Raw genomic sequence first — 15,043 nt, 5'->3', positions numbered from 1 at the left:
CTTATATTTCTGTAACTCAGTGTACAAATAGAGCAAACTGGACAATAATAACAGATCTACAAGCTCACAACGCATGTCTACTGTCAAACTGAACAACAATAACAGATCTACAAGCTCACAACGCATCTCATGTCTACTGTCAAACTGAACAACAATAACAGATCTACAAGCTCACAACGCTTCATGTCTACTGTCAAACTGAACAACAATAACAGATCTACAAGCTCACAACGCATCATGTCTACTGTCAAACTGAACAGAAATAACAGATCACAAAAAGCTCACAACACGTCAGACGCATCATGACCCTGACATGTCGACTATGTGAGCTTGTAGATCTGCTGTTTTTGAAAACTTTTGTCAGGTGTTTGGTGTCAACCAGGATGTATTGGTCATGGGATGAGGTAACACGCCGTACATCCACCTTATGAGCACACACACACACACACACACACATCCATTAAAAACAACCCAGGGCTTATCGGGTTTGTGTATGGTTATGTCTGAGTCATAGTGATGTGGCCTCGGTCCCATCAGCCAGTTGTAATATAGAATACACAACCCAGGTTGAATATAAATATAAATGGTGTTCTGCATGTATTACATATGTTGTCTTACCTGTGTTGTTGTGGTTCAGTGTAAGAAGACGTCTCTAGTGCTCTAGATGTCTTCATAGCTCTCACAGGACCTGATACAGGACATGACCATAAAAGGAAACACATTCTCAGGTGAGAGTTTGTAAACACAGCTACAAACACAAACACACTCCCAGTAGGCCAAGAACCTCTTTCACACACTCTGCGCTGTGAATGATCCAAGCACCACCGAAGAAGAGTACACCCAGAAATCACATGACCACAACAACAAAAAGCTTGTCTCCTTTCATGTTAAAGGGCAAGACCACTTTGGCAGAGGTTTGGGTTGTTGTGTAGTAACTCTAAAGGTGGACAAGAAATCAAAAATAATTGCTCCATTGATTAGAAATTGATAATTCAAAATATGCTCCTCATTGACTTACATTGCACGGTAAAACAGCTCTCAAAGTCACTCTTTAAGCACATAAACAAACACAAACAAAGTTGATTCAGATAATATAGAACATCACCAAACCCAGTACTGTTTTTTTTTAAATAAAAATGTTAATTTCCTGTTGATTTTGCCAATTTTATTAAGAAGAAAACCTGGACTGGATTTGTGGATCCGGATCCGGATCTTCAAATAGTAAAATCAACAGGAAGTTAACATTTTTATCAAAAAAAAAACAGTTTGTGTTCGTGGAATGTGAACTAATAGAGAATGACATCATTATGAACAGCATTAACCACATGAACCCCAGCGTGCCTTTTCTGGAGGGAACGTTCGCCAAAAAATAACCGATCTACAAGCTCACAACGCATCGTTGTATGTGAGCTTGTAGATCGGCTATTTTTTGCCAAAGAGATTAATGTTGACAGAAGAAAGCGTGAAGCGCCCAATAAACTTAAGTTTGTTTTTAAGTGAGAATAGACTCAATACAGGGTTTAAGTGTGAACAAGACGCGTCGCAATTCAGGACAATTGCAGAGTGTGGTTGCGCCGACGCGAGTCGCGGGTCGCTGCAGCCGGGACGCGAGGAATACACCGGGAGGAACACCGTCGGAGGATGCGCCAATTACATTGTCACGTCACTCCTGAGATCACTTGCGTTTCATTTTGAGAGGATTGATCCCCCCAAAATAATGTGTTTTGCATCAAACGGTTACATTTCGCGCATTTGTGGCGCCCCCTAAGGATCAAAGTTTAAATGCTTTTGGGGGTTTGTTTAGTAAACCACGCTTGACATGTGATTTAAATTCGGGATTGACCGGACGTTTCGTTCGTGATTTATGGCATTTTTTGTCAAACGGGCCCCTCCCGCTAACTTTGGAAGCCATTTATGGACGAACGGTAATGGCTATCGAAATTCCGCTTGGAGATGTTTATTGAATGGGTCCAGAGATCATGTGTACCGATTTTTGTGACATTTGGACAGAATATGTGGGAGGAGGAGCTAAAAGTGTGTTTTGAAGAAAATTCTAAATGGCGGAAAATCGATCCCGACGCAAATGGGCGTGGCCTATATGGGGAGTTGCGTCATGACCCAAGGAATCTAGGGGGGGGGTGGGGGGGGGGAATTCTATTCTAGGACCTACGGTTCACAAGTTAGAGGCCAAAACGTAAAGTGGTCTGTTATAGCGCCACCATGAGGCCGACTGGTGTAATTCTTTTTTTAAATAATTTTGGACTAAATTATAAACCTCCCCTCCAAATCCTGTAACTCTAGCTCTTACGGTTTCAGAGAAAAAAAATACTTGAATTTGAGTTTTTTCACTTTTCCATTAAAGTGGATGGGGACATTTAATGCACTAATAAATCAATATCAATTAAACTATTTAACCAATCTCTTAGCAAAATACAAGCGCACGATTCCCGGTGAGGCCGGTCATTTTGACAAATGGCACTAAATTGGGAAATTTAGTGCTTTTTTTTGGATTTTTTTAAAAATCTGAAATTAAGATTCTCAGATTATAAAAAAACGCCGCTTATCAGTTAACCGGTTAATCGGTTGATAAGGTTATCAATTAATGAATTGATCGATAATTTGCATCCCTAGTTCAAGTGGTTAATGTAAAAAAAAAATCACACCCAGTGTGAAGTGGGCGGTGTGGTCACAGTGGTCATCACAGTGGTCATCACAGTGATGGAAGTGATTCACTTAAAAAAAAAACATGAAAGTGTTTTTTTTAAGTGCCATAGTCCTACATAGGGCTGCACATGTGTCATGTGTTTCGCTAGCCAATCACAGTCCTGAATTTGCAAAGTCAGCCAATCACATTACAGCTAGTGGCGATGACACTAGCTGTAATGCGATTGGCTGACTTTGCAAAAGTATAGTTTTGCATTGACTGTGGAAGGGTTAGGGGTGTAGACTGCGTTGTAGACTATTGGCCAATCACGGTGCAGGATTTGGTCAGTGTCTAAACCTCACTTATAGGGGGCGGTTACACCGCCCCCCAAAAATCATATCACGCAAAGATTTGGCGGACCCCCTGTAGTAACTCTGAGGACCCCCTAGGGGTCCCAGACCCCCTGTTATGAAGACCCCTGTTCTAAAGTATTCTGAGCTCATGTGTCTGCCTGTTGGTTTTGTATTATTACATCATCCTGTGTTTTGGACTGTTGACTCACTGGAGGAAAAAAAACTACAAACAAAATGTCTGCCGAGATGAGCCGGGTCAACACACAGGACGCATCGTCGTATTGGTCGGTGCCGGTCACTGCCGGGTCACATGGTAAAGAGTCACACTTTACGCTTCAGCTCCATCAACTCAACACAACGTGAAACAAACATCGGCCAAATAATATAAGAACGAGGCAAACATTTTGAAAATAGCCGATCTACAAGCTCTAAGATCAATGGCCCCGATTCATAAAGGGATTTGCAACCACATTTTGTACGTACCGGCATTTAGGACAAATCCTACACCTGCAGTCGGATTCATAAAGATTTTTTGGTCTGTGTTTTGTGCGTCAGGTGCGCACGTTCTCAGGTCAGCCCCGAGGCTGGCGTACCAAGGCTGAAATGTGCGTATGTCTTTAGAATGCTTTATTCTTCATGCCAAAATCTATTACAACAGTGGCAAACCTCAAATAAAATATATATGTGCCCAACATTTGTCAACACATATATATAAAAAATAAAAAATAAATGTCAAACAATGTACTGCTTGTAGCCTATGCATAATATAGACATGATGTAGATTCCACCGCTTTTTATTTATTTTCTAGGCTATGAGTCGCATTTAGAGCTGAATTATTAGGTCCCTTATTAGTGTGTTTGCCAGCGGGCCATCTCAGCCAAAGTGTCACGTAATAATGAAAATAGGCTTCATGCCTTAATGAAACTGCAGAGAGACTGACGCACCAGTGTCCGTGCCGCGGTATTAATTTGTAGGCTAATAGCCTACTGTAGGCTACTCTACTGTATATTGATCACATGAACGCCACACACAACAGCCTAATAAATGTTACCATCTGATGAGGAAACTATAGTGATGAAAGCTGTGTCCAGAAGATCCATTCCCCATTCAGACGTAGGACAGTGATATATTAATCCAAAATTAACTTATTTAATCAATAAGTAATAAATAAGCTCTGGTCCATAATCGTTCCACTTGTATGCCCTGGATTTATTCTCAACATCATCTTTTTACCTGGTAAACGTGAGCATGTTATATCCTTTCCAGGTTATTAGTCTATTATTTGCTGGCGGGGTTAAAAACCTTGTAAACATTACACATTACGTTCAGCTGATCCATCGTGCAATAGTGGGACTCGCTTCCAGACAGATCAGAATGATGTTCAAGTTCTCTGTCAGTGTCAAGGCATCGCGGCCGACAGCTGTAAGTTTGGACGAGAAGTTAAACTCCGGTGTTGCCAGATTTTGTGAGAGAAATAAGCAACCAGGTCTATGCAAATAAGCCCAAAAGAAGCAACTGGCCCTTAGGCCATTATAAGCACTTTAATTAAACCGTTGTGAGCTTGTAGATCTGCTATATTTAAACACAAATCTTGTAATAAAATGTGGAATATTTGGAAGATTTTTTAAACATTCTAACAACACAGATCTGCCTCCAGCTGGCACAAAACCTTTTCAGATGGGGCTTATAGGGATAAATTAGCCTACATATTAACTTGGGGGTCCATGACATAAAAATATTTGAGACCCACCGGTTAAAACAATTGAACAATTGTGAAGCAAGCCCACATAACCAACTATACTTTAGAAACAAGCCCAGAAAATGCACCCCACTTCTACCAATATTTACAAGCAACTTTACAAAAAAATAAGCGCACATTCGCTTATAATAAGCGGACATGGCAACAGCAGAGAACACGGACGGCCCGAGCAACGTCATCACAGAGCAGAATGCGCAATCTGCGCATGCCTGGGGGAAAGGCGCGTTCGAAAATACAGCCCTGAGCGGCAGTGAGCGCACTGGCCAATACAAACTAATAGGCGAGTGCGCTCCGGTGCGTAATTTCCAAACGCACCCATAGGCTTACCCCCTCCTCTGCGCGGTCATATCCTCTCAATGTTTACAAACATGAAACCCGTCTATACTTCATGTGACGCACTTAAAAGCTCACTACGCGTCACACATAGTACCGTAAAGTACTTTTACTCAATTACTGTACTTAAGTACACTTTTGAGGTAGTTTTACTTTTACTCCACAACATCTCAGAGGCAAATACTGTACTTTTACTCCACTACAATTATGTGAAAACTTTAGTTACTTTGTAGATTTAGATTATTATTACAAAACATACATTAACCACTTCAGTCCTGTATACATTATTAGGAGGAAAAACAGGGCGTGGATCCTGAAACGTTACAGTTTAGTTCAGACGCTTTGTAAACATATTTATAAATATAAATATAACTCTACCTGTCTCAGTGTAACAGCTGCTCCACATCAACATGTATAAATAAATACATCCATGACTTTACAGATAAAACACTGACTGAGAAGAACAAACATCCTCCATCTTGTCTTCTTGTTCCTCAGAGTTTACTTTAAACTATCATTTACTTTCGATTTCGTCCGTTTGTTTACATCTGCAAACCAAGGCTGCTTTTCATTACAAACTGAACAGTGACATCCGGTCTTAAAGCCCGCCTCCCGTATCCGGCAGTTCACGCCTCACACATTACATTAGAACATTGTTTCCGTATCCGGTCTAGAGACCCAGACCCATAGAGGTATAATATAACTAGAGGGAGGATTGCCCCGCCCCCAGCTATCATTTCAATGAATGTGCTCACTGGCGTTTTGAAGCACCCGGAAGCCTGCCGGAAGTAGAATTATTGAGACGGTTTTGGGTTGGCGTAAAGTTATGAGCATGCGCACTAGTGTCATTTTTGCGTTCTACGGCAGCCCGTGTGTCAAGGATTGAACGCGAGATATTTATGAAATTCACTGGAGATGCCTATGTATATGTAAATGCATATGTATTTATGTATAATATGTTTACACATTTATATCTCTATATATAAATATATATCAGTATGTTTTGCTCGCGCATGTATTTCTCCCCGCCTGCAGTTCCAGCTTTGGCCACTGGGGTGGCAGCTTCAAGATTTCTCAGCGGCTCTGGGGGCTTGCCCAGACCGGATCAGCAACAAAGCTTGCTTCCTGGAATCCTGGCTTCTCTTCTTCGACACTCAGAAAGGACAAACGGCTCAGTGTCGCCCTCCTGTGGTTCATTGTTGCCTCCACACTCTGTGCTTTGAGTCCCAATGTGACGCAAAATGTGTTAAAAAGTGTATAATACGTGTAATAAGTGTACAACAAAATAGCCGATCTACAAGCTCGTAAGTGCCGCGCTACGAGCTTGTAGATCTGCTATTTTCGAATAGCCAGCCAAAGAAAGAAAGAAGCCACAGATTCTGAAGAATTCTGAAGAAATTGTGAAGAATTTCAAAGAATGGCCTCTCAGGTCTTAAAGGGTTAATTCACATCATTTAAAGTTTAAAAAAAGTTATTTTGGGGGGTCCCCAGTTCAAATATAATTATTTTGGGGGGTCCTCAGTTCAAACATAATCGTTTTGGGGGGTCCCCAGTTCAAAAAGGCTAATTTTAAAATAAATAAAAAGTACTCTATAAGTACTCTAAAAGTACTCCATTTATCTAGAAAAGTAATCTACGAGCTAGAGAAGTAATTTACTAATCTAGAAAAGTACTCACAGCCGGTAGCAGATCTACAAGCTCACAACGCATCATGTCTACTGTCAAACTGAACAATAACAGATCTACAAGCTCACAACGCTTCATGTCTACTGTCAAACTGAACAACAATAACAGATCTACAAGCTCACAATGCTTCATGTCTACTGTCAAACTGAACAACAATAACAGATCTACAAGCTCACAATGCTTCATGTCTACTGTCAAACTGAACAATAATAACAGATCTACAAGCTCACAACGCATCATGTCTACTGTCAAACTGAACAGAAATAACAGATCACAAAAAGCTCACAACACGTCAGACGCATCATGACCCTGACATGTTGACTATGTGAGCTTGTAGATCTGCTGTTTTTGAAAACTTTTGTCAGGTGTTTGGTGTCAACCAGGATGTATTGGTCATGGGATGAGGTAACACACCGTCCATCCACCTTATGAGCACACACACACACACACACACACACACACACACACACATCCATTAAAAACAACCCAGGGCTTATCGGGTTTGTGTATGGTTATGTCTGAGTCATAGTGATGTGGCCTAGGTCCCATCAGCCAGTTTTAATATAGAATACACAACCCAGGTTGAATATAAACATAAATGGTGTTCTGCATGTATTCCATATGTTGTCTTACCTGTGTTGTTGTGGTTCAGTCTAAGAAGACGTCTCTAGTTCTCTAGATGTCTTCATAGCTCTCACAGGACCTGATACAGGACATGACCATAAAAGGAAACACATTCTCAGGTGAGAGTTTATAAACAGCTACAAACACAGACCCAGTAGGCCAAGAACCTCTTTCACACACTCTGCGCTGTGAATGATCCAAGCACCACAGAAGAAGAGTACACCCAGAAATCACATGACCACAACAACAAAAAGCTTGTCTCCTTTCATGTTAAAGGATTCACAAAAGTACATTTTTCAAACGGCCATAGCTCTGGAATGGAGGATCGCGGCCGGACAATGTTTTCCCCCCGATTGTACCGGACCCCCGTGTGTGTAATGATCTGATCTCTGTGAGGAAAGAGGTCACAGAGAATATTCCATGATTTTTCAAAGGTTCAGTAAAATCTCTGTTTTCACTGGCAAGGGGACAGTAGACGGATGAATTAATGAATTACATTCTGTGGCAGTTAATGAGTTAATAGCCTGTGTTGCCTTGATCATAAGACTCATATATGTTTGCGGCTCCAGACAGATTTAGTATTTAGGTCAAAAATGGCTCTTTTGACATTTAAGAAGGTGAGTCTATTTATCATCTAACACAGTGAAGGAGAATGAATTCATGTTGGAATGTGAACTATGTTTATCATCTAACACAGTGAAGGAGGATGAATTCATGTTGGAATGTGAACTATGTTTATCATCTAACACAGTGAAGGAGGATGAATTCATGTTGGAATGTGAACTATGTTTATCATCTAACACAGTGAAGGAGGATGAATTCATGTTGGAATGTGAACTATGTTTATCATCTAACACAGTGAAGGAGAATGAATTCATGTTGGAATGTGAACTATGTTTATCATCTAACACAGTGAAGGAGGATGAATTCATGTTGGAATGTGAACTATGTTTATCATCTAACACAGTGAAGGAGGATGAATTCATGTTGGAATGTGAACTATGTTTATCATCTAACACAGTGAAGGAGGATGAATTCATGTTGGAATGTGAACTATGTTTATCATCTAACACAGTGAAGGAGGATGAATTCATGTTGGAATGTGAACTAATAGACCACGAAGTGCTGACGTCACTCGTTCATCCCCAGGTTCGTAAAGTAATGTCTCTATGGAGAATAACATTGGGTCATCATAGAATCGTCTCATATAAGAATTGTGGTCCAAAAATAAACAAACTGTCTCGGCATAATTGTCAGGGAGGAGGTTCTGTATCGTTTATGATAGTCAGTCACTTATATTTGATACAGTCTGTTTCTGGAGAAAATTTAACTAATTTGGCGGAAGTAACATTATGGTTTTCTCACCGTCAGTCGATGCTTCATATCCATAAGAGTCAAACCGCCGGGATCACTTGTTTATTTTTGGAACACAGTTCTTATTTGACGCGATATTAAAGACGTCTATGGGATTTAGAATGGGGGTGGAAAATCGCGAACCAGGTAGACAAACCAAGGATGTGTAAATTCCGTCAGACTTCGGTGGTCTATAGACACTTCATAATGACAGATTCAGACGATCAGAGTATCTTCTATAAAATAAAATAAATAACAGAACTCACTGAGTCTAAACGTTGTGTAAACTCCACGTCAATGGACAGCAAAGATCTGCTCAAATGAGACAACCTTTAAGAGAGAGAGAGGGAACATTCGCCAAAAAAGAACCGATCTACAAGCTCACAACGCGTCGTTGTGAGCTTGTAGATCGGCTATTTTTTTGCCAAAGAGATTAATGTTGACAGAAGAAAGCGTGAAGCGCCCAATAAACTTAAGTTTGTTTTTAAGTGAGAATAGACTCAATACAGGGTTTAAGTGTGAATGACATCAATAATTATGAATGACAGATTCATGGTAGAAGAGACATTTATGACAATAAAACACAGAGATGTTTAGTTTTACCTTTATATGTGAAACTGTAATAATTAATACAAACGTGTCATTTATTTGTTATATTAATTTATTATTGTGCTATTCTTCATTATGCTCACATAAACTATTCAGATGGGGGAGGGGTTCTCTCTGTAAACAGTGTAAAGTATTCTAAACCAGGGGTCTTCGACGTTTTCAGGTCAAGGACCCCCTAGCTGAGAGAGCGATGAAGCGGGGACCCCCTCTATATTGTATAAAGTTGCGTTTCAGATCAACTTTTGCTGCTCTTTTTTCCCTCTACACCTATAACTCTTTGCCAAAAATAGCCGATCTACAAGCTCACAACGCCTCGCGCTGCGAGGCGTTGTGAGCTTGTAGATCTGCTATTTTTGCCTAAAGTTCTCCTCAGAAAAGGGACGTTAGGGTTCAAGTGGTTAATGTAAAAAAAAAACATCACATCCAGTGTGAAGTGGGCGGTGTGTGGTCATCACAACATGATTCACTTAAAAAAAAGGATAAATTACTTTTTTTAAAGTCCATACTGCTATTCATAGGGCTTCACATGTGTTATGTGTTTCGCTAGCCAATCACAGTCCTGAATTTGTCAGCCAATCACATTACAGCTAGTGGTGATGACACTAGCTGTAATGTGATTGGCTGACTTTGCAAAAGTATAGATTTGCATTGACTGTGGAAGGGTTAGGGATTGTAGACTGCGTTGTAGACTATTGGCCAATCACGGTGCAGGATTGGTCAGTGTCCAAACCTCACTTATAGGGGGGCGGTTACACCGGCCCCAAAAAATCATATCACGCAAAGATTTGGCGGACCCCCTGTAGTAACTCTGAGGAACCCCCTAGGGGTCCCGGACCCCCTGTTGAAGACCCCTGTTCTAAAGTATTGTGAGCTCATGTGTCTGCCTGTTGGTTTTGTTTTATTACATCATCCTGTGTTTGGACTTTTGACTCACTGGAGGAAAAAAAAACTACAAACAAAATGGCTGCCGAGATGAGCCGGGTCAACACAGGACGCATCGTCCTATTGGTCGGTGCCGGTCACATGGTTCACTAATGTTGAACACGATGAGTCACACTTTACGCTTCAGCTCCATTAACTCAACACAACGTGAAACAAACATCGGACAAATTACAGTAATTTTCGCACTATAAGCCGCACCTGAATATAAGCCGCAGCAGCTAAATTGAATGATTTGTACATATATAAGCCGCACTGGACTATAAGCCGCGGGTGTAAAATCCATAGATTTAGGAGGTCCCCTAGTGGCCGTTAGCTATAAAAATCCATAGATAAGCCGCACCGTTATATAAGCCGCAGGGTCGAAAAATGGGGAAAAAGTCGTGGCTTATAGTCCGAAATTTACGGTATATAAGAAAGAGGCAAACATATTGAAAATAGACGATCTACAAGCTCTAAGATCTATGAGCTTGAAGATCTGCTATTTTCACAGTAATTATCTATGGAACAGAGTCAAACTAAATGTAACGCCTCAACTCCTACAATTCCAACTGATTGTCAGGGTGGGGGGTCCCTGATTAACATGATTATGTCTGAGAACCTACTGCTAGACTAATAGACGGGTTTCCTGTTAGTAAACATGAGCGGAATATGACCGCGCAGCTGCGGGGGGAAGCCTATGGGTGCGTTTGGAAATTACGCACCGGAGCACACTCGCCTATTAGTTTGTATTGGCCAGTGCGCTCACTGCCGCTCAGGGCTGTATTTTCGAACGCGCCTTTCCCCCAGGCATGCGCAGATTGCGCATTCTGCTCTGTGATGACGTCGCTCGGAAATCCGTCTATATACACACACACACACACACACACACACACACACACACACACACACACACACACACACACACACACACACACACACACACACACACACACACACACACACACACACAAAGCTTTTTAGCTCAAAACCTAATAGAAATCAGACGTTTGCCCGGGACTCAAACTAGTGAAAATAGCAGATCTACAAGCTCACACAACGTGTCACTTTGTTTCACACAGCGTTGCGAGCTTGTGGATCTGCTATTTTCACTACTTCTTAAACGCTTTTCAATGTTTTATTTATCTATGGACATGTTTTTTTTTTTTTTTATAATAGTGGAATAGTTTTCAATTTTTCCTTTTAATTAAAAACAACATGTATATTTTTAAATAATAGATGTTTTTTAAATGTAAGAAACAAATACAAAGAGGGGTATTTACTCTCGACCCATACAAATTGGTCCCCGAGCCCAACATGGGTCCCGACCCACTGTTTGGTAAACAGTGCTCTAGACTCTAATCACAGTTTATTGATCTCAGCTGTGTCTCTTTCTCTGTTAGTGGTTTTGCATCCTGAATGCGCGCACGCAAGCACACACACACACACACACACACACACACACACACACACACACACACACACACACACACACACACACACACACACACACACACACACACACACACACACACACACACACACACACACACACACACACACACACAGACACGTGCGTGCATAATATAAAGTGCACATATAATATAAAGTGTTTACCTCATTGTCACGGATGTTACAATTCTGTACGGGTCCTCATAAATACCCGTATCTTCCGTATTGTTCAATAAAAAAGCATTTTAATCCGATCGGTGGCCATTTCCTTCATATGCTTTAAACTACGCAATCCTATCGGTTGGGAGGTGTATTGCACTCTGATTTCATTATAACTCTATGAGAAAATGGCCACCGATCGGATTAAAATGCTTTTTATTAAACAATGCAGAGGATACGGGTACTTCTGAGGACCCGTATGTAATTGTGACATCCTCGGTCATGAGGTCAGCACTTAATATTTGACATATGAACGTTTATGTAGATGTACGGACTGTAAATGGAGAAAGTGCAAACACCAGGTTGAAGTTCATCCATGACCAGTGTCATGTGAAACATGACTATAATGAACGAGGCTTCTAGTGATGAAAGCTGTGTCCAGAAGATCCATTCCCCATTCAGACGTAGGACAGTGATATATTAATCCCAAATTAACTCATTTAATCAATAAGTAATCAATAAGCTCTGGTCCATAATCGTTCCACTTGTATGCCCTGGATTTATTCTCAACATCATCTTTTTACCTGGTAAACGTGAGCATGTTATATCCTTTCCAGGTTATTAGTCTATTATTTGCTGGCGGGGTTAAACCTTGTAAACATTACACATTACGTTCAGCTGATCCATCGTGCAATAGTGGGACTCGCTTCCAGACAGATCAGAATGATGTTCAAGTTCTCTGTCAGTGTCAAGGCATCGCGGCCGACAGATGTAAGTTTGGACGAGAAGTTAAACTCCGGTGTTGCCAGATTTTGGGAGAGAAATAAGCAACCAGGTCTATGAAAATAAGCCCAAAAGAAGCAACTGGCCCTTAGGCCATTATAAGCACTTTAATTAAACCGTTGTGAGCTTGTAGATCTGCTATATTTAAACAAAAATCTTGTAATACAATGTGGAATATTTGGAAGATTTTTTAAACATTCTAACAACACAAATCTGCCTCCAGCTGGCACAAAACCTTTTCAAATGGGGCTTATAGGGATAAATTAGCCTACATATTAACTTGGGGGTCCATGACATAAAAATATTTCAGAACCACCGGTTAAAACAATTGAACAATTGTGAAGCAAGCCCACATAACCAACTATACTTTAGAAACAAGCCCAGAAAATGCACCCCACTTCTACCAATATTTACAAGCAACTTTACAGAAAAATAAGCGCACATTCGCTTATAATAAGCGGACATGGCAACAGCAGAGAACACGGATTCATACTTCATGTGACGCACTTAAAAAGTCACTACGCGTCACACATAGTACCGTAAAGTACTTTTACTCAATTACTGTACTTAAGTACACTTTTGAGGTATTTTTACTTTTACTCCACAACATCTCAGAGGCAAATACTGTACTTTTACTCCACTACAATTATGTGAAAACTTTAGTTACTTTGTAGATTTAGATTATTATTACAAAACACACATTAACCTCTTCAGTCCTGTATACATTATTAGGAGGGAAAAAAACAGGGCGTGGATCCTGAAAAGTTACAGTTTAGTTCAGACGCTTTGTAAACATATTTATAAATATAAATATAACTCTACCTGTCTCAGTGTAACAGCTGATCCACATCAACATGTATAAATAAACACATCCATGACTTTACTGATAAAACACTGACTGAGAAGAACAAACATCCTCCATCTTGTCTTCTTGTTCCTCAGAGTTTACTTTAAACTATCATTTACTTTCGATTTCGTCCGTTTCTTTAAACCAAGGCTGCTTTTCATTACAAACTGAACAGTGACATCCGGTGTTAGACCCGCCTCCCGTATCCGGCAGTTCACACCGTTCATATTACATAAGAAAACTGTTTCCGTATCCGGTCTAGAGACCCAGACCGGATCAGAAACAAATCTTGCTTCCTGGAATCCTTGGAATCCTGGCTTCTCTTCTTCGACACTCAGAAAGGACAAACGGTTCAGTGTCGCCCTCCTGTGGTTCATTGGGTGCCTCCACACTCTGTGCTTTGAGTCCCAATGTGATGCAAAATGTGTTAAAAAGTGTATAATAGCGCCGTCTGGTGGGTGGTCTACCAAGCGTTATATATTATCAATATTTAACACAACTGTCGATTGAAATAAAGAAAGTTTTACAACAAATACAGGACTTACTCTTAGTTCAAACACTTGACAAGCTAGTCGGCTAGCTAGCTGGCTAGCCGGATGTAAACACAGTCACATTTTAAGATAGAGATTTCCGGTGTGTTCAGTTGAAATCGGTGACCTATTGAATTCTGTGACTGGGTACTGTGGCTGCGCCGTCGCCGAAAATAGCCGATCTACAAGCTCTCAACATCGGTGACCTATTGAAATGATGATTTAACAGAGTATAAAATATTAGTTTAAATATTATTCTACTGTTAATCTAATCTATAATGATGATTTAACACATTATACAATATTAGTTTAAATATTATTCTACTGTTAATCTAATCTATAATGATGATTTAAATAAGAGTATAAAATATTACTTTAAATATTATTCTACTGTTAATCTAATCTATAATGATGATTTAACACATTATAAAATATTACTTTAAATATTATTCTACTGTTAATCTAATCTATAATGATGATTTAACAGAGTATAAAATATTAGTTTAAATATTATTCTACTGTTAATCTAATCTATAATGATGATTTAACACATTATAAAACATTAGTTTAAATATTATTCTACTGTTAATCTAATCTATAATGATGATTTAACAGAGTATAAAATATTAGTTTAAATATTATTCTACTGTTAATCTAATCTATAATGATGATTTAACACATTATAATATTATATCGTCACCTTGATCCTCATCAACTGCATACTGTTTGAATATATGTGAGATGGATTGAATATTTTATTAGGCAAAAATGTAAAACAGCACAGTTACATTTAAAATACTCTGTCCTGTGTGGAGTCTGCATGTTCTCCCCGTGTCTCCTAGGGTAGTTAATACCCTCATAAAAACATGTAGTAATCCTGGTCTCTATACCGCCTCCCCCATGACAGCCGGGGCGCCTGATGGAGGAGAAGGGAACTGGTTGGAATAACGTGTTCCTTCCACGCGCTACGTCCTACCGGGGAAACTCCCCCC

The 15,043-nt window shown here is 40.0% G+C and overlaps 1 protein-coding gene across 1 annotated transcript in view; it reads right to left on the bottom strand.

Annotated features, from left to right (window-relative positions):
• LOC311039182 (uncharacterized protein) overlaps nucleotides 1–13,608 on the bottom strand; it is a 66,271-nt gene extending 52,663 nt beyond the window's left edge. Inside the window, exons 1-4 of the mRNA XM_084048851.1 lie at nucleotides 13,497–13,608; nucleotides 9,020–9,083; nucleotides 7,410–7,479; nucleotides 619–688 (exon numbers count right to left, since the gene is read on the bottom strand). Coding sequence (XP_083904977.1) covers nucleotides 619–674 — 56 coding nt within the window. The 5' untranslated portion in view covers nucleotides 675–688; nucleotides 7,410–7,479; nucleotides 9,020–9,083; nucleotides 13,497–13,608. The remainder of the gene's footprint in view (nucleotides 1–618; nucleotides 689–7,409; nucleotides 7,480–9,019; nucleotides 9,084–13,496) is intronic.
• Between the last annotated feature and the right edge of the window lie 1,435 nt (nucleotides 13,609–15,043).

Source organism: Gymnoscopelus microlampas (assembly GCF_963454915.1).
Source record: "Gymnoscopelus microlampas genome assembly, chromosome: 22".
NCBI classification, from domain to species: domain Eukaryota; kingdom Metazoa; phylum Chordata; class Actinopteri; order Myctophiformes; family Myctophidae; genus Gymnoscopelus; species Gymnoscopelus microlampas.
This window is presented reverse-complemented; position numbering and strand designations above follow the sequence as displayed.